At 41.1% G+C, this 22,613-nt stretch overlaps 1 protein-coding gene across 5 annotated transcripts in view; it reads left to right on the top strand.

Moving 5' to 3' along the window:
- The window catches only part of npas2 (neuronal PAS domain protein 2), a 118,693-nt gene extending 96,493 nt beyond the window's left edge, over positions 1-22,200 (top strand). For 4 of the 5 annotated variants that reach the window (XM_036580009.1, XM_036580008.1, XM_036580010.1 and 1 more), the window contains 16 exons: positions 1,984-2,107; positions 5,788-5,901; positions 7,195-7,313; positions 8,029-8,111; positions 11,535-11,641; positions 12,711-12,858; positions 13,627-13,708; positions 15,422-15,548; positions 16,159-16,259; positions 16,486-16,554; positions 17,131-17,304; positions 18,178-18,399; positions 18,989-19,179; positions 19,731-19,820; positions 20,629-20,836; positions 21,818-22,200. In XM_036580009.1, the coding sequence (XP_036435902.1) occupies positions 1,984-2,107; positions 5,788-5,901; positions 7,195-7,313; positions 8,029-8,111; positions 11,535-11,641; positions 12,711-12,858; positions 13,627-13,708; positions 15,422-15,548; positions 16,159-16,259; positions 16,486-16,554; positions 17,131-17,304; positions 18,178-18,399; positions 18,989-19,179; positions 19,731-19,820; positions 20,629-20,836; positions 21,818-22,021 (2,163 nt within the window). In that variant the 3' untranslated portion in view covers positions 22,022-22,200. The remainder of the gene's footprint in view (positions 1-1,983; positions 2,108-5,787; positions 5,902-7,194; positions 7,314-8,028; positions 8,112-11,534; positions 11,642-12,710; positions 12,859-13,626; positions 13,709-15,421; positions 15,549-16,158; positions 16,260-16,485; positions 16,555-17,130; positions 17,305-18,177; positions 18,400-18,988; positions 19,180-19,730; positions 19,821-20,628; positions 20,837-21,817) is intronic. The other variant, XM_036580012.1, reaches the window with a different exon arrangement.
- Positions 22,201-22,613: the final 413 nt, after the last annotated feature.

Consider the following 22,613-nt stretch of genomic DNA (forward strand, 5'->3'; position numbering starts at 1 on the left):
ATTCCATTGTTGATGTTTCATAAGCGGTTTAGTTGTTCATGCAGTATTTATGAGGCACAGTGTGAAGAGAATGTGGCTTCCATGAAAAACATAAACAGCTTATTATTTTTTATAGAATTAAATCTGTGATATAAATAACAGTGTGGGTTTAGTAAAGGGGAACTCCACCGATTTTTTTAAATTCTACATAACTTAATCATTAAGATTAAAAACGTTCAGAGTGGTTTGGTGTGAAATGCTCTGTTATAGAGAACCTTAACGAGTCAGAACTGTTCACAGTGGTGGTGATAGGAACCAGACGTCCACCTCTAAAAGCTCCCTCACAGGAAGTAGGAAGTTACTACATGAAATGGTTAGATATTTGCTGCCTGATATCTGAGATACTGTTCTATGATAGTTGTGTGATAAAGTTTTGGCTTAAAATGTATTTTAATCCATTTATTTCAGTCCATTCACGGCGGAGGGATACATGCAGGGCGTTGTGAGGCAAAACAGTCCCCAAAGAAAACTTATTTTTAGATTTATCACTATTTAACCTTAATAAACGTTACATATAAAAACTCAGAAGACACGTGTAGGTTCACTGGTGGTCTTGAATAGTAAATAAAATGGCTATATTTGTGTTGTAGACATGGGGACTCCTGGTTCCTATCACTCTGAATGACTCTCAAGGACTAAAATATTTAGAAATTTTGAAAAGTTGGTGCAATTCCCCTTTAAATGCTGTTCATTTAACTTGATGAGCCAATCCATCACGGTCGTTAGTGCATGAATCCACTCTTCTGTTTAATAAGGCAGACACATAAAACGGGCCGAGTGTCCCGTCGCATCCCCTGGCGCTAATGTGATTGAGTGTTACATGTGCTGTGTGCACTGCGGTTCAGTGTCACATGAGAGACGAGGGCAGTTACATCACCGTGTTACACCCTGCTGTGGCGTTTGACTGGATTAACACCAGCAGGATTTACTGCACTCACTTCTACAGGTCACTTCAGACAGAAGACTTCATTTCCCATAATGCTTTGAACGGCTGGAGCTCCTAACTTTTGCAGAAAAATCAAACGAAAGGGAAACAAAAAGGTTAAAATAATTGGACAGAAAATCATCCAGTCCTCTCCATGGTATCAGGGTAGATACAGCCAACGGAGCTCTCCCATTGGTTAGGACTTCAGGAGCTGGACTGAAGGCCTGACAGTCCAGATTAACAACCAACATAATTAGGAACTGACAGAGAAATCAACCAGTCTTGTTTTGTGGAACCAAAAAAGTCACTCTAGGCCTTCTGGCAGTTCTAGATACGTCACTGACTGTGAATACAAGCCATCTAACCAGCTTTCAGCCAGTTGTTAGAAATGGAAAACAGAACCTTGTATCCTTTTTTGTCATTTTTCATTTTTTAACGTAATTTGAAAATACCAAAATTACTTCTTGTTACAGCAGTATTTTATGTTAAATCTAATCTGGCTATGTGAATGAATCGACATTAGCTCAGTGCTAATATGCTACTAGAATCCCATTGGGCTGCTAGCAGAAATCAACATTTCACTGTTGTCGGGCAAAAACCTCGTATGTCGATTTTTGTCGTTTTTCAGTTTTTGACATAGTTTGATCATGTCTGTTGTTCTTTACATTGTATGTCAATTTCATGATGAATGGACCAAAAGCACCGACCCCAAAAAAAGTCTGGTTCCATTGACTTACATTAAAAGAAGTATGTTTTTCCTTCTCCTGTAAAGCGACCGTTTTGGAGATAAGAGGTTTTGTTCCGACAGCAGCGACCCTGCTTTCCCTTGTTTTTGACTTTTTGCCTTGCTTCTTGTAATTTATGGCCTGAACTGAAGGCCCAGCTCTAAAAGCCATGATCCGCCGCTGCTCTGTGTGACAGAAAGAAAACATCTGTTCTCACTATAATAAACTCAGTATAACCCGTCATGTTGGTGAACTACAGGCGGTGACACTGTGGTTGTTGCTGGTGTGTTTCAGTCAGACATGGTGGACCAAAACATCCTGAACTTCCTGCCCGAGCGCGAACATGCGGAGGTCTACAAACTGCTGTCCTCACACCTGCTGATGAGTGACCCCATCACCGCCGACTACCTGGAGAGCAGTGAGTGAACACACACACACATACACATACACACACACACATACATATACACATACAGACACACACACATACACACACACATACACATACACACACACACACACACATACACATACAGACACACACACACACACATACACATACAGACACACACACACACACATACAGACACACACACACACACACACGCACATATACACACACACACATACACATACACACACACACACATACACATACAGACACACACACACACACATGCACATATACACACACACACAAACACACACACACATACACACACACACACACACACACCACACACACACAAACACACCCATACACACACACATACGCACACACCACACACACACACACAAACACACACACACACATACACACACACACACACACCACACACACACAAACACACCCATACACACACACATACGCACACACCACACACACACACACACAAACACACACATACACCCACATATACACACACACATATGAACATATACACAAATACACACACACATACGCACATATACACACACACACACCACACACAAACACACACATACACACACACACATACGCACACATACGCACACACACACATATACACACAAATATACACACACATACTGGCTAATATATATATATTTTTTAAAGCATTTTTCTTTCTTCTTTCAGTAGCAAGTCACAATAATTCCGTTTAAAAAGGTGCTAAGCTTTTAGTTGCCAGGTGTTGCTATGCAGTTGCCTTTGGTATTCACAGTGGTTGCTAAGGTGTTACTAGGCCATTGCTGTGGTTTCCCAGGTGGTTGCTAAAATGTTAATTGCCTGGTGTTGCTAAACAGTTGCTATGGTATCCACAGTGGTTGCTAAGGTGTTGCTAGGCCTTTGCTGTGGTATCCCAGGCGGTTGCTAAGATGTTAGTTGCCTGGTGTTGCTAAGCAGTTGTTATGGTATCTACAGTGGTTGCTAAGGTGTTGCTAGGCCATTGCTGTGGTATCCCAGTTGGTTGCTAAGATGCTAGTTGCCTGGTGTTGCTAAGCAGTTGTTGTGGCTTCCACAGTGGTTGCTAAGGTGTTGCTAGGCCATTGCTGTGATATCTCAGGTGGTTGCTAAGATGTTAGTTGCTTGATGTTGCTAAGTAGTTGCTGAGGTATCCACAGTGGTTGCTAAGGTGTTGCTAGGCCATTGCTGTGGTATGCCAGGCGGTTGCTAAGATGTTAGTTGCTTGGTGTTGCTGAGCAGTTGCTATGGTATCCACAGTGGTAGCAAAGGTGTTGCTAGGCCATTGCCGTGGTATTCCAGGTGGTTGCTAAGATGTTATTGCCTGGTGTTGCTAAGCAGTTGCTATGGTTTCCACAGTGGTTGCTAAGGTGTTGCTAGGCCATTGCTGTGGCATCCCAGGTGGTTGCTAAGATGGTATTGCCTGGTGTTGCTAAGCAGTTGCTATGGTTTCCACAGTGGTTGCTAAGGTGTTGCTAGGCCATTGCTGTGGCATCCCAGTTGGTTGCTAAGGTCACCTTAAAACACATAAACATTAACACATCTATAATTTAAAAGGTACACAACACTTATATATCTCTATTGACATTATTTAGTTTTTTATGTATTTATTTTATTTTTATTTATTTCATTAAAGTCTTTGAAGCGTTTTTAGTTGAACGTTTCATTTCGTTTCAGGCTGAACTTGTGTAAATGTTTACAGTGAACTCTGCAGGAGGTTCTGTTTGAAATGAACTGTAAAGTAAACTTTATTTCGAGTAGATCTCTAAAGTAAATTTAAACTGCTACCCTGATAGAAAGTTCCTCTGCCTTGGGGAAGGTTTCGCTGGCTGTTGCTGTGGCAATGCTGCGAGAATCTGTCGTCTGACCTTTGCACTGTTTGATGTCTCCTTTATTCCGTTATAGGGGATGTCCTGATGAATAACTCATCAAAGTCCGCCGCTGACCCAGTGCGCTTATTACATTACTGCCCCTCCCCCCCGACAGACATACACATACATATTTAGGATTAGATATCTAATAGTGATGTTTCGGACCGACGTTGCGACTGTGATTATTTTCTATAAAGTTCCAGGCCAGAAGATCAGCACCTCCACTTTTCCTGTCTTCAGACTGGAGCACTAAGCGCAGACGCCAGACTGCCGGTTAATTATTGTTGTGATGTCATGTACGCATCATGTGAGTGTTTAGCTTCTTCTGATTGGTCCAACTTGTCTACAGGCTGTTCACCGGCTCTGTGTTATTAGGTTAAAATTCCCCATTTAAAACAGGCTACAGTTAAAACTGCAGTTCTTGCAGTTTGAGAGTTTTGGGTCATGGGCTTTGGGGCATACTGCACTCTGATTGGCTGGATGCAGAGGGCTATAGATCATACTACACTCTGGTTGGCTGGTTGCAGTAGAGTGTGGACCATACTGCACTCTCATTGGCTGGCTGCAGTGAGGTGTAGATCATACTATACTCTGGTTGGCTGGTTGCAGTGGTGTGTCGATCATATTGCACCATTATTGGCCATAGGTCATACTGCACTCTGATTGGCTGGCTGCAGTGAGGTGTAGATCATACTACACTCTGGTTGGCTGGCTGCAGTGGGCTGTAGATCATATTGCACCATTATTGGCCATAGGTCATACTGCACTCTGATTGGCTGTAGGTCATACTGCACTCTGATTGGCTGGCTGCTGTGTTCTACTATGATTAGCTTCAGGGCTAATTTTGCAGCGCTGCGTGTCCAACACAGTAATGCTGCTAATCTGAGTTGCGCTGCTGTGGTAATCCCTCACCCTCTGACCCTAATCCGAGAGAGAGAGAGGGATAGAGAGAGAGCATCCAAATGAAACCCTGCAGGTGGAGAATCATGAGGATCCAAAGCTCATTTCTTATTGAATTTTAAATTCACTGTTTCTGCGACGTCACAAAAGAACAACACTTTTACATCTTTTCAGCCAATTTCAGTTTAGCACCGCACATTCAGGCTGACGGAGGGTTTCACCCCGAACTGCCCTTTGAACAAGACACAATACAGGACAGCCAATCAGAATAGAGCTCATTTACATTTTCCAGTCTTAAGTACACAGTAAAATGGTCATATAAAAATAAATGATGCCTGCTTTTGATGCGTAAAACCACAGAAATGTTAGAATTGGACCTCAGGCAGAAGGGAAAACTACGAGAAACATGCAGGATCTTAAGGATCTTTAAATGTAATTACATATTTACAACATTAATTACATAATTAATTAATAATGTTTACATTACATTTGTGTTGTGTTTGAACAAATGTCCTGCATGTCTAATCAAGCTTTTCTCCTCTGTCTCCCTTCATTTTCTCTCTCCTTCTGTCCTGTCTTTCTCCCTCTCTCTCTTCCTTCTCTCTCTCTCTTTCTTCCTTTCTCCCCTTTTCTTTCTCCCTCTCTCTCTTTCTCTCTTTCTCCCTCTCTCTTTCTACCTCTCTCTCTCCCTCTCTCCCCCCTCTCTCTCTACGTGTATATATATATATATATATATATATATATATATATATATAGTATATATATATATGTATATATATATATATATATTTATGAGCTGTTCATCCTGAGGAGGGTTTAGTTTTTGATGAGTGTGAAAAATAACAGGGTTTAGTCTCTCTCTCTCTCTCTCTCTCTCTCTCTCAGGTGAGACTCATGTGGAGTTTTGTTGTCACTTGGTGAGGGGAAATATCGATCCGAAGGAGCCGCCCACCTACGAGTACGTCAAATTCGTTGGAGATTTCAAGTTTCATAACAGCGGTGTGTATTCTGCTTTATTATTATTATTATGCTTTTATCTCCTGTTTATTCCACTCCTCTCCAGCAGAGACTGCCCACACTGCCCCAGAGGTGGACGACCTCAGGGCCTTTTGTTCTGTGGTCATTTTGTAAGCCTAGTTCCTCAGTTATGATTTTTGTTCAGATCTGATCAAGAGTAGGTCCATAGGTGCGTATTCTCATTAAGAGGACACGTTTGGCCCTAAGAGACTAGTGTACGATGGGAAAAGGTATACACAGAAATTCTGATCTGTTTCCAGTAACACCTGTTTTTGTGTTCACACAACTTGGAATAAATCAGATCTGTCCCATTTACAGTCATATGCAAAAGTCAGGGCAGCCTCAGGCAAATGACGTTTTATTGATTTGAAATATATTAGAAGTGAAAGTAAGTGAACACATCCTCCACACCAAACACACTTCTGCACATTATTATGCAGAGTTACTGTTTATTTGTGTAATTTAACATATTGGAAAAATAATGAAGTATAAAATTTGACCTGTGAAAACATTATGGCACATTTCATAATGTATGTTTTATTTCTCCAATATGTTAAACTCAGTGAATAAAATAAAGATTGTGTGCTAAAAAATGAGATAGTAACTTATTTTCACTTAGTAAATCAACAAAACCTGGAATCCAGAGCTGAATTAACGAAGGTTTTCTTAAGAAAAAACTTCGTTAATTCAGCTCTGGATTCCAGGTCTGAAACGTCTGACTATAGGTAAAAAATTGGATTTGTGCCATTTAAACGCTGTGATATAAACGTAGCCTTAGAGACAGCAGCTCGCGCTCAGCTGGATTCCTGCTTTTCTTGTGTATTTTTGAGTTTCCCGTCTTGTAAACAGAGGAGCCTCCTCAGGCTGCTGTGGGCTGTAATTATAATCTGACATGTTCTGTGCTGTTTTTATGAGTCTGTGTGCTTTCTGACACTCTGTTTGTGTGTTATAGTGTGTTTGTGTGCATGTTTGTGTGTGTTATGGTTGTGTGTGTGTGTGCATGCTTGTGTGCCTAAATAATTGACTCATACACACCTCTCTGACGCTGTGTGTGTGTGTGTGTGGGGTGGAAGATAAAAGCTGTGTGTGTAACTATAACTGTCACAGATATTCTACACAGTCGTAATGATCTGCTTGCTGTCACTTACTTTTACACTGTGTGATCAGACAGGGTTACATCAGGGTGTGCGTGTGTGTGTGTGTGTGTGTGTGTGTGTGTGTGTGTGTGTTGTTTTTAAAGGCTTCATTATGAATTATTATTAAACTGTGTTACAGTGCCTACGTCGTCGTGTAACGGGTATGAGCTGGTGTTTCCGCGGACACTCCAGGCCTCTCTGGAGGAGCAGGTGTGTTTGGTGGCAACAGTCAGACTGGTCACTCCTCAGTTCCTTAAGGTGAGAGAAAACACACACATACACACTCATACACACACATACACACACACACACACACACACACACACACACATATTTGTTTTGATGAAGTGTCAGTATATCAGGTTGTTCTGAATGTATATTATTTGTATGTCTGTATTTCCAGAAAGTTATTTGTAATGTAAAAGGGTAAAAATAAATTCATAACCATTAGTGTATATAAATGTCTGGACCATTCTGGATCATGTCTGCTGCCCCAGACTGAAAGTTTTTCCCAACAGTGATATATATATATATATATAAATGACCCAGAATTACTTGAAAAGATGTCTGGTTCCATTGACTTGTTTTTTGTATGTATGTTTTTTTCCTTCTCCTGTAATCATACATTTATATATACATTCATATATATATAAGAACCTTTATGTAATAATAATGTGATGCATATGCAACATATACATCTGTATGTAATATCTGTATGTAATTCGTATGTAATATATGTCTTACATGTATTATATTTGTTAGTAACTATATGTAATAATAGTGTCTCATATCACATACATATACATATGTATCCATATGTAATAGTAATTTCTTATATTTATTATAAATAACTACCCATAATTAATAGTAATGTGATTCATGTGCATAATATCCTTATGTATGTGTGTGTGTGTGTGCGTGTGTGTGTGTGTGTGTGCGTGTGTGTGTGTGTGTGTGTGTGTGTGTGTACCAGGATTTGTGTAATGTTGAAGATCCGTGTGATGAATTCACGTCGAGACACAGTCTGGAGTGGAAATTCCTCTTCTTAGACCACAGGTGAGTCAACTGATTCACTGTTCACTCAAACAACTCCTGACTCACTCCAGCGACTCAGTTCTGTTTCCGATTCTTCATGCTTGTTATTACATCAGCAGCTTATACAAAGAACAGGTAACGAGGTCAAGGCACTGTGTGAGGTGTGTGTGTGTGTGTTTGTGTGTGTGTGAGGATGGAAAGTAATAAATATGTTCTGATGATGCTTCTTTATCCATTTATATAGATTTAACAAAACTGTCTTAAACAATCTAAATTGGAAGCTTGTGAATATTAAATAAAGAAACGAGTACCAACAAAACGAACGAATACTCGGTTATTCAAGCGATTCAGGCAGCTCTACTGGATTATTAGTGTAATGGTCAGCGACAGCTCTGCCTCTGCTGTGTGGGAAACGCTGAGAGGAGGTTATGTAACTGTGTGTGAGGGGAGAGACTGGATGTCCTGTCCTCTACAGCGCTATTATTGGATATTCACACACGCCTACCAGAACCTTTCAGCCACACACACACACACACACACACACACACACACACACACACACACTGTGGGGTGCTTTACAGAATGGAATGAATGAAAGTTTACACAAGCTTATATCATCATCATAACCATCGCTATTAATTATAATCCTTCTCTAATACACACCTTCACTCATACACACATGTACAGTCATTTACAAAATGATGAGCACTCTGTTTAGTAAATTACACACTTTCTGAGTGAAAGTTAATACATCGTTTCATTTAACATATTCAGAAAAAAAAACATTAAATATTGCCTGTGCAAAACTTACTGCATGTATTATATTGTATGCTTTATATTTTCAATATGTTAAACTTGAAAAATGAAGAAAACTGGTTGTCTGTTCTCTGTAGAGGATGGGAATTTGATCAGGGGTGCTTAAACTTTTGCACACTGGATGGTGAATATATATGGTTCCCAGATTGTATGTGTGTGTATTAGAGGGGAATTCCACAAAGTTTTCCAAATTTCTGCATAATCCAAAGTCACTCAGAGTGGTTTGGTGTGAAATGGTTCTGGTTTCTTTACAGTGGTGGTGATAGGAACCAGGGGTCGCCATGACTACAACACAAATATAGAGAATTTATTTACTGTCCAAAACCACCAGTGAACCTACATGTCTTCAGAGTGTTTATACAGTACTGTGCCACAGTCTGAGGCACCTGAGCAAATTGTTTAACACTGTTTATCTGGGCAGTTAAAGTGTTTTTGCCAATAAAAAAAAAACACTAGCTAGCTATTTTATAGAAGACATTTGGTTCCTGACGTCTCGCTGCACTCCAGGTAAAATAGTGCTAAATCAGAGAAAACTCAACACTGTTTAACTTCACAACACCCTGCATGTACCTCTCTGCCACCAACAGATTTAAAGATGTTTTACACCAAAACGTTCTCAGAACTACCATTAAACAATGTCTTACACGTCCGGCAGCGTTCTAGTAGCTTTCAAAGAGGTATTATACAACAGTTAGTTCGGCCGCTCAAGCTGATTGGTTGAGAGTCGTTCTAACGGTGCTGATATTTCACCATAACATCACTTTTTTTTTTTTTTTACAAACACTGTATCACTCCACTGAGACGCTGTTGCTAAGCAACGCCTTTGACAGCTGTAGGAGACGCTCAAGGCATTTGAACATTTTTACTTCTTACTTTGCCACAAACAGAAAATGGACACTTTTAAGATCACATTTGACCAACAGCCGAGTTGGTCAGACTCTGAAGATGAGACGACACTAAATTCCCAAACTGTCATCACCACTGAGCAGCTTTTCAGTCGGCAGCTGTGACAGAAGAACAGCTAAACAACCTGGAATCAGCCAGAAATGAACCCAATACCATTCGCCAAACTAAATGGGCTGTAAAATGCTTTACAGACTGGCTGGAACAAAACAACATTAATACTGATCTGGCAAAAACTGACAAAACTGAGCTGAACTTGTTTTTTGACATTTCGGCAGTTTTATGGCTCAGTCCGCACTTCAAAGGACGAGGCTTACAGCAGACTGTGCAGTGAGTGGGCGGAGCTCATTACTCTGACGTAGCAACAAGCTGCTTGTTAAGGAACTATAATTGGTGGAAGGAACTGCGAACATTAAAACATATTAAATGCCGCGTTCACGGACCAGTTTATTAATTTCTTACTTTATTTATTTAACTGTTGTGTAAAAGCAATAGAACACTCGAGGAGTGTGTTATCGGCAATAACAACACGGCTGTGATGATCTATGACTAAATCACATCGAAATAAGCCGTGATGTTATTTCGCGATAACATACAACCTTGAGTGTTCTGTTTCTTAATTAAACGTTTTCTGCTGTCAGTGATCCTCTAGAACAGAGCATTTTGCATCAGACCACTCTGAGTGACTGTTTACGTCTTAAACATTCAGTCATGCAGAATTTTTTTTTTAGAATTTTGGTGGAATTCCCCTTTAATTGTCTTGTATTATGGAGTATAATCTAATCTGTCCAAACTTTTGGAGTTTTGCACACTACTTTGCAAAAAAACAGCCGTTAAGGACAAGTTTTTCAGGAGATGTTTCTGAGGAGATTAGACGCAAGATATTCTGAGTTTGGGCTCCCGAGTGGCGCAACCGTCTAAGCGTTGGCCCTACCATCAGGACATCATGAGTTTGAGTCCAAGAGAGCGCAACTGGCCTTGCTCTCTGCGTGGGTAGGATGGCCCCCCCCCCCGCCTCATCACTCGGCGGATTGCTAATCAGGCGTCTTTTGGCTGATGTAACAGATCTGGCGGTTGGCGCTTTCCTCTGAGTGCGTTCAGCTGTCCAATGACGTTGCGTGAGCTGCAGTTCGAAAAGATGCGGCTTCACGGGTCTCGGAGGACGCCTTTGCTAGCCTTCGCCCTTCCAGCTTTGAAGGTATCATGTAATTGTGGAGGTTCTAGCTAGCAGGTGAAATTGGAAATGACTAAATTGGGGAAAAATCAAAAAAAAGGGAGAGTTTGCAAAACCTGGAGTTCAAAAAGATGAATAAAAGCTACAGAGAAAATGGGGCTCCTAACAACCACCTGGAAGACCTGCTAGACACCAAAACTGCCCCTGTCAGATAAACAGCACTTAAAGCTTTCATCTTTGAGAGAGAGGAGAAAATCAAGCTCCACTCTCACTTCAGATCTGACACTTGTGGGTCATTTTCCATTAAATGTGTTTTCTGCTTTTTTCACCGAGGCTGGAAAATGAAGGGTGATTCTGTATACGGTGTAGAATGTGGTCGATGTTTCTGATTAAGTGGCCAGTGAATGTAGGTAGAGGGTAGATGTACCTAATAATAAACCTCAGTACAGTATGTATTTGAGTCTCAGTGAAGGCTGTACTGGAATATGAAGTATGTCTGTGTTTGTGTGTATCAGGTCTGTGTAACCTGTGTGTTTGTGTGTGTGTTTTAGGGCCTCTCCCATCATTGGGTACCTTCCATTCGAGGTGTTGGGGACGTCTGGATATGATTATTATCACGTAGACGATCTGGAGCTGATCGCTCAGTGCCACAAACAATGTGAGTAGCATTATCTGATGTGTGGCTGAGCGGTAACATTGATATCAGATTTGTGTTATTCTTTTCTTTTATTTATATTTTTCTGCCATAATTTTTGTCGACCTGCAGTTTTCAAGACATTAACATCGTTCCAACATGTCCGGTCTGATTGTGTGATTTGTGCTTCTATACAACTTCTTGATTGGATTCACGGTTCACATATAGCAACAAAATTTTCAGATGGGAGAATGTGCTGTAGATGCTTCTATACATAACCTTTTTTAAAAAATGGTTCTATATTGCACCAAAAAGGTTCTTCTATTGTCAGGATGTGAAGCTTTTAAGAATTTTTAAAAGTGTAGATGAACTTATGGTATAATGGGATTTCCCGACAAGAGTCACTTTAGATGGCTTTGGGAGTCTCTTCTAAGTCTTTTAAACAGAATATTCCGGCTGCATATGGTCAATCATTTTAATTCTGAACAGAAAAGAACAGCTCACTTAAAACACATCCATAATACAGGATGTATACGATACCGTACTCTAAAGGAACTTCACTTCTTGGCGGAATACTTGTTTATGTCGATTATTATTAATAATAACTTGCATTATTTTGTGAAAAATGTGTGTTTTATCATATTTTATGTTGGCCGCCTGTTTATAAAGCAAAAAGCCACTTGAGGCAGTGATTTTGTCACAGGGAAGAGAGTTCTACTCCTGTTTGACCATCACAGCTGAAGTGAGTCGTGTTTATTATCTTGTAACAGTGGCGCACGTCAGGATCTGAGATAGATTCAGTCGTTTCATGTCGTCAGCCTGTTAAATGCTTTAGAAATGGACAGGCGTGATGACCTGAGCCACTTTGACAAGAGCCGAACCGTTATAGTAGAGGACCAACAGCACGTTAGGCACATTAATCATAATGTTTTGGCTCATCGGTGTATATACTCCTTCTCTCTTTCCTCTCTCTCTCTCTCTCTCTCTCTCTGCCTCTTTGTCTCTCTCTCTCTCTCTTTTCTCTGTGGTGCAGTCATTTCAGTCAGAAATAGGTCACTCACTCTCTCTCTGTCTCTGTGTCTGTGCTCCGCAGTGATGCAGTGTGGGAAGGGGAAGTCGTGTTATTATCGTTTTCTAACTAAAGGCCAGCAGTGGATCTGGCTGCAGACACACTACTACATCACCTACCACCAGTGGAACTCCAAACCGGAGTTCATCGTCTGCACACACACCGTCGTCAGGTAAACACACTCACACACAATAACCCTCCAATTCAGATTCAAGGGGCTTCTTTCACATTAAATATAACTAAAACAAACACTGTTACCACAGCAGTGAATGGAGTAATAGTGCTGTGTGCAGTCATACCCAAAAGAGCTTGAACACCTGGTCAAATTACAGGCAACACATCGTCTACAGAGAACAATGATGAATATGACATTTTTTGCCAATTTTACTGCAAAATCTCCATTTATTTGCTGAGTTTAACGTGTTGAAAAAGATGCACAGGCCACATTTTATATTAAATTCAGCAATTAAACTTAAAATTTGTAAAAACCTTTTAATACAACATACAATATATACAATTATATAAATAAATATACAATTTATTGTAAGATTTACAGTAGAAGAAAAAGAACATTCTTAACTGTAATGCATGTCAATATAGATTTTATCCCAGGTAATTTTGTGCCATTTCTGTCAGTCCAGTAATCATGAAATGTTCATACATTGCAAAGAACAGCTGGAGTTTTCAAATGGTGTAAAATAAAAGCACAAAAAATAGGAGTTATGAGGTTTTGATATGACAGTGGCTCATAATTATGGCTTATAAGAATCCTTGCATACAAAAGTCATTCACTCAGAACTAATTAGTCACATTTACACAGCTCTGAGTCCATCTAGTGGACAGCTTCTATCATTGCAGTTTCACCTACATTAATTTAGAAAGTTATTTATCTCTTTTTTCTCATTTATTTGTCTCTTATTGTCTTTCTTTTTCTCTGTAGTTATGCTGAGGTCAGGGCGGAGAGGAGAAGAGAGTACGGGCTGGAGGAGAGCTCCTCTGATATGGCCACCACCTCAATAAAGGTACTTTGCACACAAATTCATGCACTTACACGCACACACACACACTCAGGCACACTTGTATATAATAACACTTTAATGAAGGTTACATTTGTTCATATTGCCAAAGCTTTTCTGCAGAGTATTATCTGTAAACATACAAATACATAAAGATAGAGTACTTAAAGGATGAAATGATTTAAAGTGTTAAAATACTTACTGTGAATGGAACCGACATCTGAGCTGGACACACACACCAGAGACAGGTCAGTAGAGCTCTGAGACGTTTATTACAAACTCAAAAATAGACAGTTTAGCGAGAAAAGGCTGTAGTCCGAAAACGGGTGTGAAACAAAACTACATCTCATTTGAGGCAGTAAGAGAAAAAAAGATACGGCTCTGGGTTCAGGGTTTTTGGTGGGCCAGTGGACCCATGGCCGTCCTATGGGGAAGAGTTCAGGGAGTGGAGGGTGAGTAGAGGCAGATGGGATCCTCTTATGGGTCTGAGTCTGTCATTGAACCTAGTTAGAGGGAGAGAGAAAAGGAGAAAAGGGCGATCAGTACAGGTCTTTTCTCTTGGAGAAGCTTCCCCCCGACGGCTGCCCACGCAGCCCTTTTTGTCTCTGTCTCTTGGCGTCACAGCTGCTCTCCTCATCGGCAGCCAGCGCCCTTCTTCTGCACGTGCTGCGGTCCGCAGCAAAGGTGCTGATGTTTGTTTTGGTCCGTCTTTGCAGCACCTTGGCGAGCACTGATGTGGCATGGCTGTCAATCTCCACCAGCGGGCCTACAATACTTTTAAATAAATAAAACTCAGTAGGACACTAAAGTGGATCAGATGCTTTATGATCTGCCCTGATACCCAACTGAACCTTCTCCAGGATGTAATATCTTAACTAAAGTACAGTACTGCTAAAAAATCAGGGACCATCCTTCATTTATTTAATTTCCATTGAAAACAGCTATTAAGTAAAAGTTACTAATTTTCAGAAGATATTTATGATGAGGTTAGACATTTGCATAAGAATGGACAAAATCAAATGAAAATAAGTGAAAAAAACAGGAGTTTCCAAAACTGGATGATTAAAAGCTGCAGAGAAAATGTGCCTCCTAACAACTACCTGGAAGACCTGGTAGACACCAAAACTGCCCCCATCAGATAAACAGCACTGAAAGTTTTCATCTTTGAGAGAGAGGAGAAAATCAAGCTGCTTCAGATCTGAAAACATCCACAGGTGTTTCTGTCCATCCTTCCACTGTGAGAAGACGACTCAGCGCTGTGGGTCTGAAAGGATGTGTAGCTGTCAAGAAGAACCTCACTGAGAAAAGGAGACGGACACATGAAACAAAGAAGCTGAACAATGGACTGACAACCCCAGAGTCCAGACCTCAACACCACTGAATGTGTTTGATTACTTCAGAAAATGATCAACCAGCTTCTAAGACTGAACTTTGGAGGTGTGTCTGCAGATTCTTTGAGGACCTGAAAGTGAGTCTGCTGAAGAGAATGGAAGCTGTGATGAAGGTGAAGAGTGACACAATAAACACTACTAAAAAAATTCATTTAGTTGTTGACGCTTTTTTCTGACCCTGAAAAATGAATAACATAATTAATGTGAGCTCTGACTGAAGGGTGGTCTCTGACTTTTGTGCAGTACTGTGAGAAGAGAAAATGGTGCCTGTAAAGTTCTGTGTGTGTGTTTTTGTGTTGGTTATGTTTCTCTGTGTGTGTGTTTGTAGGGTCAGGAGGTTTATCTGGACATGTGTGCTCCTATGGACGCATCACGGGACAGAATCAGCGGAGCTCGATCAGCTTCATCACACAGCTCACGCAAATCATCCCACACTGCACTGTCTGACTCGGCATGTGAGTAACACGCACACTAGCAAGCTAGATAACGCTGTAGCCTACACCACTAACTGCTGTAGCATGGCTGAAGGTACGCTAAGAGGTTTGTTGACATCACATTATGTCAACAATCACATTATTCTATGATATATATTATGATATTATGGTACACATTATGAAAGTATGGGTACTTTCAGATTATGTCAAAAACTGAAAAACGGAAAAAATGGAGGTACGATGTTTTGTTCCGACAGCAGCGATATGTATAATGTGATTATTAGGCCTTATTAAACCTGCATTACGCAAACAACAATAACAACTTGTGTGTATATATATATATATATATATATATATATATATATATATATATGAGCTGTTATTGCTGTTTGCATAGTGCCTAGTAAACCCTAATGATCACATTATGCTGTATCAGAAGAATCTTTTTTTATGACTGGTTATAAATATAATAATAATATAACCAGTTTCTATTCAAAACTAAAGGTCTAGTCAATGTAAATGTCCCAAAAATGGGTCCCATTTCTTTGGAGTAACTCAGCCTGAAGGTGTTTTAAGGCTGAGATTTTTAGGTGTTAAACTCACTCAGAGTTGTCTGTTTGTGACTCCACAGCGAACTCTTCCGTCCGGTATAAAGAAACCTGCACGTCATCGCGGCAGTCGGCGTCTATTGGACCCGAGAGCTCCAGCAGGCTGTCGCACAGTGGCTCAAAGGTACACGGTTTCAGCTCTGTCCCTCTCAGAACCAGAACCACCTCCGAACCAGAGAAACAGGGCGATATCTGCTCTCTGGTGGTTTGTGTTTTTATCAGTCGATAGTAAATGTATTTAATTTGCCCTGTAGACTAGAACAGTGTCTCTCTCTCTCTCTTTCTCTCTCTCTCTCTCTCTCTCTCTCTCTCTCTCTCTCTCAATCTCTCTCTCTCTATCTGTGTTTTAGAGTCTGCTTCAGAGACGAGCCTCCGAGCCCCTCCCCCCCTCCCCGTCCTGCTCACAACCCTCAGTGATGGTTAGTCCCTCTCTCTCCCCTTCTCCCTCTTCTTTTCCTCCCTCTCTCTCTCATCCTCTCTTTCTCTCTCTATCATTTATTCCCTCTTCTCTTATCTTTCTCAATTTCTCTGTCTTCTCTCTTCCTTCCTTTCACCCTTTCCTTCTCTTTATGCTCTCTCTCACCCTCTTTCTTTCTTTCTTTTCCTTTCTTTCTTTCTCCCTCTGTATCATTCTTTCTCTCTTCCTCTCTCTCTTTCTCTCTCTGTCCCACATTTCCCTCATCCTCTCTCCCTCTTTCTCTTTTGTTTCTTATCCTCTCTTTCTCTTTCTCTCTTCCTCGCTTACCGCTCTCTCTTTTTCCTATCTTTTCTTCTTTCTCTCTGTTCCTGTCCCGCTGTCTCTTTCTGTCCCTTTTCCCCTGTTTCTTTTCTCTCTGTCTCTCACTTCCCTCTTTCCCTCTCTCATCCTGTCTCTCACCCTCTCGCTCTTTTGACTCTTCTTTCTTCTCACTCTCTCTTTCTCCCCTCTCTCTCTTTCTCTCTCTCTCTCTCTCTTCCCTCTTCCCCTTTCTCATCCACTCTCTCTGTGTGTGCAGTCATCTGCGCAGCACCAGTCTGTGTGCGGAGGTTTCCAGCAGCCTCAGTTGGGAGTGATGCACCAGCTGAAGGAGCAGCTGGAGGAGAGAACCCGGATACTGCAGGCTGACATCAAGACTCAGCAGCAGGAGCTCCACGACATCAAAGAGAAACTACAGCTCGCCAACCTGCAGGTAATTTACATATTCATGCTCTTCCCACAAATGCCTTCTTTCATAGCCAGAGGACCCAGCAATTCAGACCGATTATGAGTCTTCAGAACAACAATGAGGAGTAAAAGTTTGAATGTATCATCATTTATCATCCATTTTTAGGGCCACAACACCATATTTCAGTCGAATGAAATTTAAATAAATACCAACTTTGGGTTTCTTTAAGGGCCAATCTACAGCCCCTCATTAGGTTGAATGAATAACCGACTCTAAATGTAGGTATTGTGATATAAACAGTTTCTTATTAGGCTGAATGAATAACTGGCTCTAAATGTAGGTATTGTGATATAGACAGTTTCTCATTAGGCTGAATGAATAACTGACTCTAAATGTAGGTATTGTGATATAAACAGTTTCTCATTAGGTTGAATGAATAACTGGCTCTAAATGTAGGTATTGTGATATAGACAGTTTCTCATTAGGCTGAATGAATAACTGGCTCTAAATGTAGGTATTGTGATATAGACAGTTTCTCATTAGGCTGAATGAATAACTGACTCTAAATGTAGGTATTGTGATATAAACAGTTTCTCATTAGGTTGAATGAATAACTGGCTCTAAATGTAGGTATTGTGATATAAACTGAGTCTGTTCTACAGTTTCTCATTAGGCTGAATGAATAACTGGCTCTAAATGTAGGTATTGTGATATAAACTGAGTCTGTTCTACAGTTTCTCATTAGGCTGAATGAATAACTGACTCTAAATGTAGGTATTGTGATATAAACAGTTTCTCATTAGGCTGAATGAATAACTGGCTCTAAATGTAGGTATTGTGATATAAACAGTTTCTCATTAGGCTGAATGAATAATTCTCTCTGCTCTGTTTGTGCAGATGTTGCTGCAGCAGCCGATCCACAGTGATTTCCCGTCCTTGTCTCCGCAGCAGCAGCAGCAGCCTTCAGTCCAGTCGGTCCAGAACAGCCAATCAGGAGTCATCCGCCACAACAGCACTCACACACACACCCACACCCACCCCAAACCCCCACACTGTGCTCCACACTCAGCCTCACCACACACACTGCTACGAGAGCAGCCCAGCAGCTCCACCACACAGGTACAACACACACACACACTTACATACACACGCATAGGGCCGCACATACTGTCATGTGCAAAAGTTTAAGCACCCCTGGTCAACCTACATCTTTTGTTGATTTTCTAAGTGAAAATATGTGCAATGAATAAATAAGGAATTTCCTGCAAATTTTGGCACACAGTTTGCATCTATTTGCTAAGTTTAACAAATTGGCAAAAAAAAGAAAACAAAAAGTATACAATGTGACATAAATTGCACAGGCCACATTTTATGTTTCATTTTGCTGTTAAATTCAGCAAATAAACAGTAGCTGTGCATTCAAAATGGCAGATGTATGTTGTTTGTAGAGGCTTAGAAAATCTAGAAAACTTGTCCGAGGTGCCCAGACCTTTGTGTACAGCTGTATATACACACACAGTGTAAAATGACTATTTAGTAACCTGTTTGAGTTCTTCAAACCAAAGTAAACACAGATTATTATTCTGATAACTCAAAATTTTAAGGCAATCAGGTTACTGGTTTTAGATTGCATGGAGCATGTACTCATATACTCTTATATATTTACAGATTGTAGATTTTGAGTGTGTGTGTGTGTGTGTGTGTTCAGCAGAGGCTGGTTCGGAGCACTCCAATGCAGACAGTCAGTGTTCCGGTGCAGACACACACCAGTCTGACCATGCCACTCTACAGTAACCCCATGATGTTCTCCCCAAACCACGGATACCGGACCGTCCCAGATACACACACGCACTCGCACCGGCACAGCGAGACAGACAACAGCCCCGACGGACAGCTACGGTACACACACACACACACACACAGCCCAACAGACAGCTACGGTACACACACACACACAGCCTGACGGACAGCTACGGTACACACAAGCACACACACACAGCCCCGACATACAGCTACGGTACACACACGCACACACACACACACATATATCACACACACACACACACAGCCCCGATGGAAAACTCCGGTACACACACACACACACATATATATATATATATATCACATACACACACAGCCCTGACGGACAGCTACGGTACACACACACACACATACATACACATATATCACATACACACACATATATCACATACACACACACACACACACACACACACAACCCTGACGGACAACTCCGGTACACACACACACACACACACACACATATATCACATACACACACAGCCCTGACGGACAGCTACAGTACACACACACACATACATACACATATATCACATACACACACACAGCCACGACAGACAGCTATGGTACACACACACACAGTGTAGTTTAATAATTGGCGTGTGTGTGTGTTGTGATGTGTTGTGCAGGATGTTGTTAAACCAGCCGGTTCAGACTCTGGTTCCAGACAGCAGCGGATCTCAGGCGTCTCAGTGTAACTCTACCATTCAGCAAACCAAGTGAGTCACAGTGGGGGGGTCTGGGTGATTTGTCTGCCCTTTATAGGGGCTAAATAAGGGTGGACGATATGACAGAAATATCACAATACTTGCAGATAATCACAGTACATGATGTTGCTATATTTACTTTTTTATTTTTTTATGAGTTTTGCAAACAAATTGAAGTGAACAAAATGCACCGACAGAACAGAAGAAATTCACTTTGCCAAATAGACATGACTACAGCTGGACCAGAAGATGGGTGACAAAAATAATCCTGTAAATTAATGCACTTTTCTGAATATAAACAGTAAAAACGCAAAAGTAAACAGAATTATACCAGTTATATACCCACAGGAGCTCAGGGCTGCACACTGAAGTGTTGCAAAAACTAGATAACTAATGTGGTTAGTAGCAGTGGGGTGACTGGTGTGTGCAGCAGCACTTAGCCAAGCAACTAACCTAGCACGTAGCGAACTGGCCACCTCGTCTACCATAAACAGTAAAGCCAGTAGGGAAGAAATGCTGAAAGAATCTTAGATGCTTAGATGCTGATAAAATTAGCATTTTTGAATATTAAGGGCTGCTATCCAAAGTTCCAGCTCCAGAAGCTGTTCATTGCATCAGATTCCACTGAAATGAATGTATGTTTGTTTGTGAAATTTTGCTGACAAAATGCTTGTGTAAATAGGCTTTTACTGTATCTAAGCCTATAAAGTGACAAACAAATCTACATCAGATACAGCTACTTCAAAAACAGTTGAAAGAATTGAGCATAAACTAGATAAAATATTGTAACTGTGCGTGTGTTTGGGTTTGTTATGTGCAGATATCTGGACCAACAGATGATGGCCCCTTCCTTTCCAGTGCAACAGGTCAACTGCAACGCTGTGCTAGTCCCCTCTCCTGTTTTCACTTCACCAATCATGATACCCCACAACAGCTTCATCACTCCTCGGGCTCCGCCCGCCTACACACCCCACCCTCAGAGCACCCAGCACAGCCTGCAGATCCAACAGCCTCAACAGTTCTTTCAGGTAAATAACTCACCAAACCCTCGGAAGGATTCATCTGAGAATGATTCACCTCAGAACAATTCACCTGAAAATGATTAACCTTAGAGCAATTCATCTGAAAATGATTCAATTTAGAATGATTAAAATGAGAATGATTCATCTCAGTTCATCTGAGAATGATTCACCTCAGAACCACTCACCTGAGAACGATTAATATGAGAATGATTCATCTCAGTTCACCTGAGAATGATTCACCTCAGAACAATTCACCTGAAAATGGTTCACTTCAGAGCGATTAATATGGGAGTGATTCACATCAGTTTATCTGAGAATTATGACCTTTTGAATGATTAATATGAGATGGAATCTCTACCGAACGATCTGACAGTGATTAATCTAAGGAAAATTTATCTGACAATAATTCAACTTGGAGCATTCATCTTATAAAGATTCAACTCAGAACAGTTAACCTGATAATTATTAAAACTCTGAACAATTCACCTGAGAATGATTCACCTTGGAATGAGTAATTTTAGAATGATTCTGTTCAGAACGATTCATCCGAGAATAATTCAAATCAGAACAGTTCACCTGAGAATGATTTACATCAGAACGATTAATCTGAGCATAATTCAGATCACAGCAGTTCATCTGAGGATGATTCACTCCTGAATGAATACTCAAAGAGTGATTGACCTCAGAACAACTACACTGAGAATGATTCACTTCAGAAATATTTAACTGAGAATGCTGCACTTCTTAATGATTCATCTGATTATGATTCACCTACGAATGATTAATCTAAGCATGCTTCAGCTCAAAATGATTGATCTGGGAAGGGGTCACCTTCTCAAAAGCTTTAGAATCGTTCTTTAAGGAATATTTTGTACGTTTTGCATAATTTACTTTATTCTTACTTGCCCAGAGATGATTTACTAGGTAAGGATTATAAGCCCTGTTCCGATTTTATTCTCCCTCCTATTTCCTCTCTCTTTCTCTCAGATGCAACCACAGGGCCTCATCCATGGCGGCCCCACTCAGGCCTTCTTCCACGCCACTAACGTCCCGCCGCAAAGCACTGTGGGATACATACAGCAGCAACAGCCACAACAACAACAACAGCATCAACAACAACAGCAGCAGCAGCAGCAACAACAGCACCTTCATTCCCAGCCTCCAGACTACCGGAACATGTTGCCACGGTAACCCCGGGAGACTGCCGGGATAGCGTGCAGAGCTCTAAAGCTCTGCGGCATGAGAGAAAGGGATGATGGGAAGGCTCTTGAGCGATATTTTTCGCCGCCCAGCCTAAAACACCACGACTAAGCCAAAGTCCCTCTGTTCCCATGGCAACACACGCAAGGTGCAGCGCAAGTCGAGAGGCTCCGCCCGAAACTGCATGATGTGAATGCAGGGTAAAGTGGGAGGAGCTAGCAGCGGGGGCGCCCATTCGTGGAGCCCAGGGGTCATGGAGAAGCCCCGCCCCCTCTGACCCTCCCCCAGTGCTGTTGTCATGAGGTCATGTGACTGGCGTATCGGAGAGAGAAAATCCTCTAGATGATTCGGGAAGAAGAAACAAATGTAAAGCTAAGCGATAAATTTAAAAAAACTTTTTGTAAAAGCGAAACTGAAAGTTCCACTGCAGGTATATTTCACCACATCAGAAAAAGAGTTTTATTTTCTTTTTTTGTTTGTTTTCTAGACGAGCTTTGTCTTGTTTTAGTTATGTTTCATTTCAATGTTACGGCATTTTTGCAACGTCTGACCATCACTATGGACGAAACGACACAGAAACAAA

The sequence above is a fragment of the Colossoma macropomum genome, unplaced genomic scaffold, assembly GCF_904425465.1.
Source record: "Colossoma macropomum unplaced genomic scaffold, Colossoma_macropomum, whole genome shotgun sequence".
Lineage (NCBI taxonomy): Eukaryota > Metazoa > Chordata > Actinopteri > Characiformes > Serrasalmidae > Colossoma > Colossoma macropomum.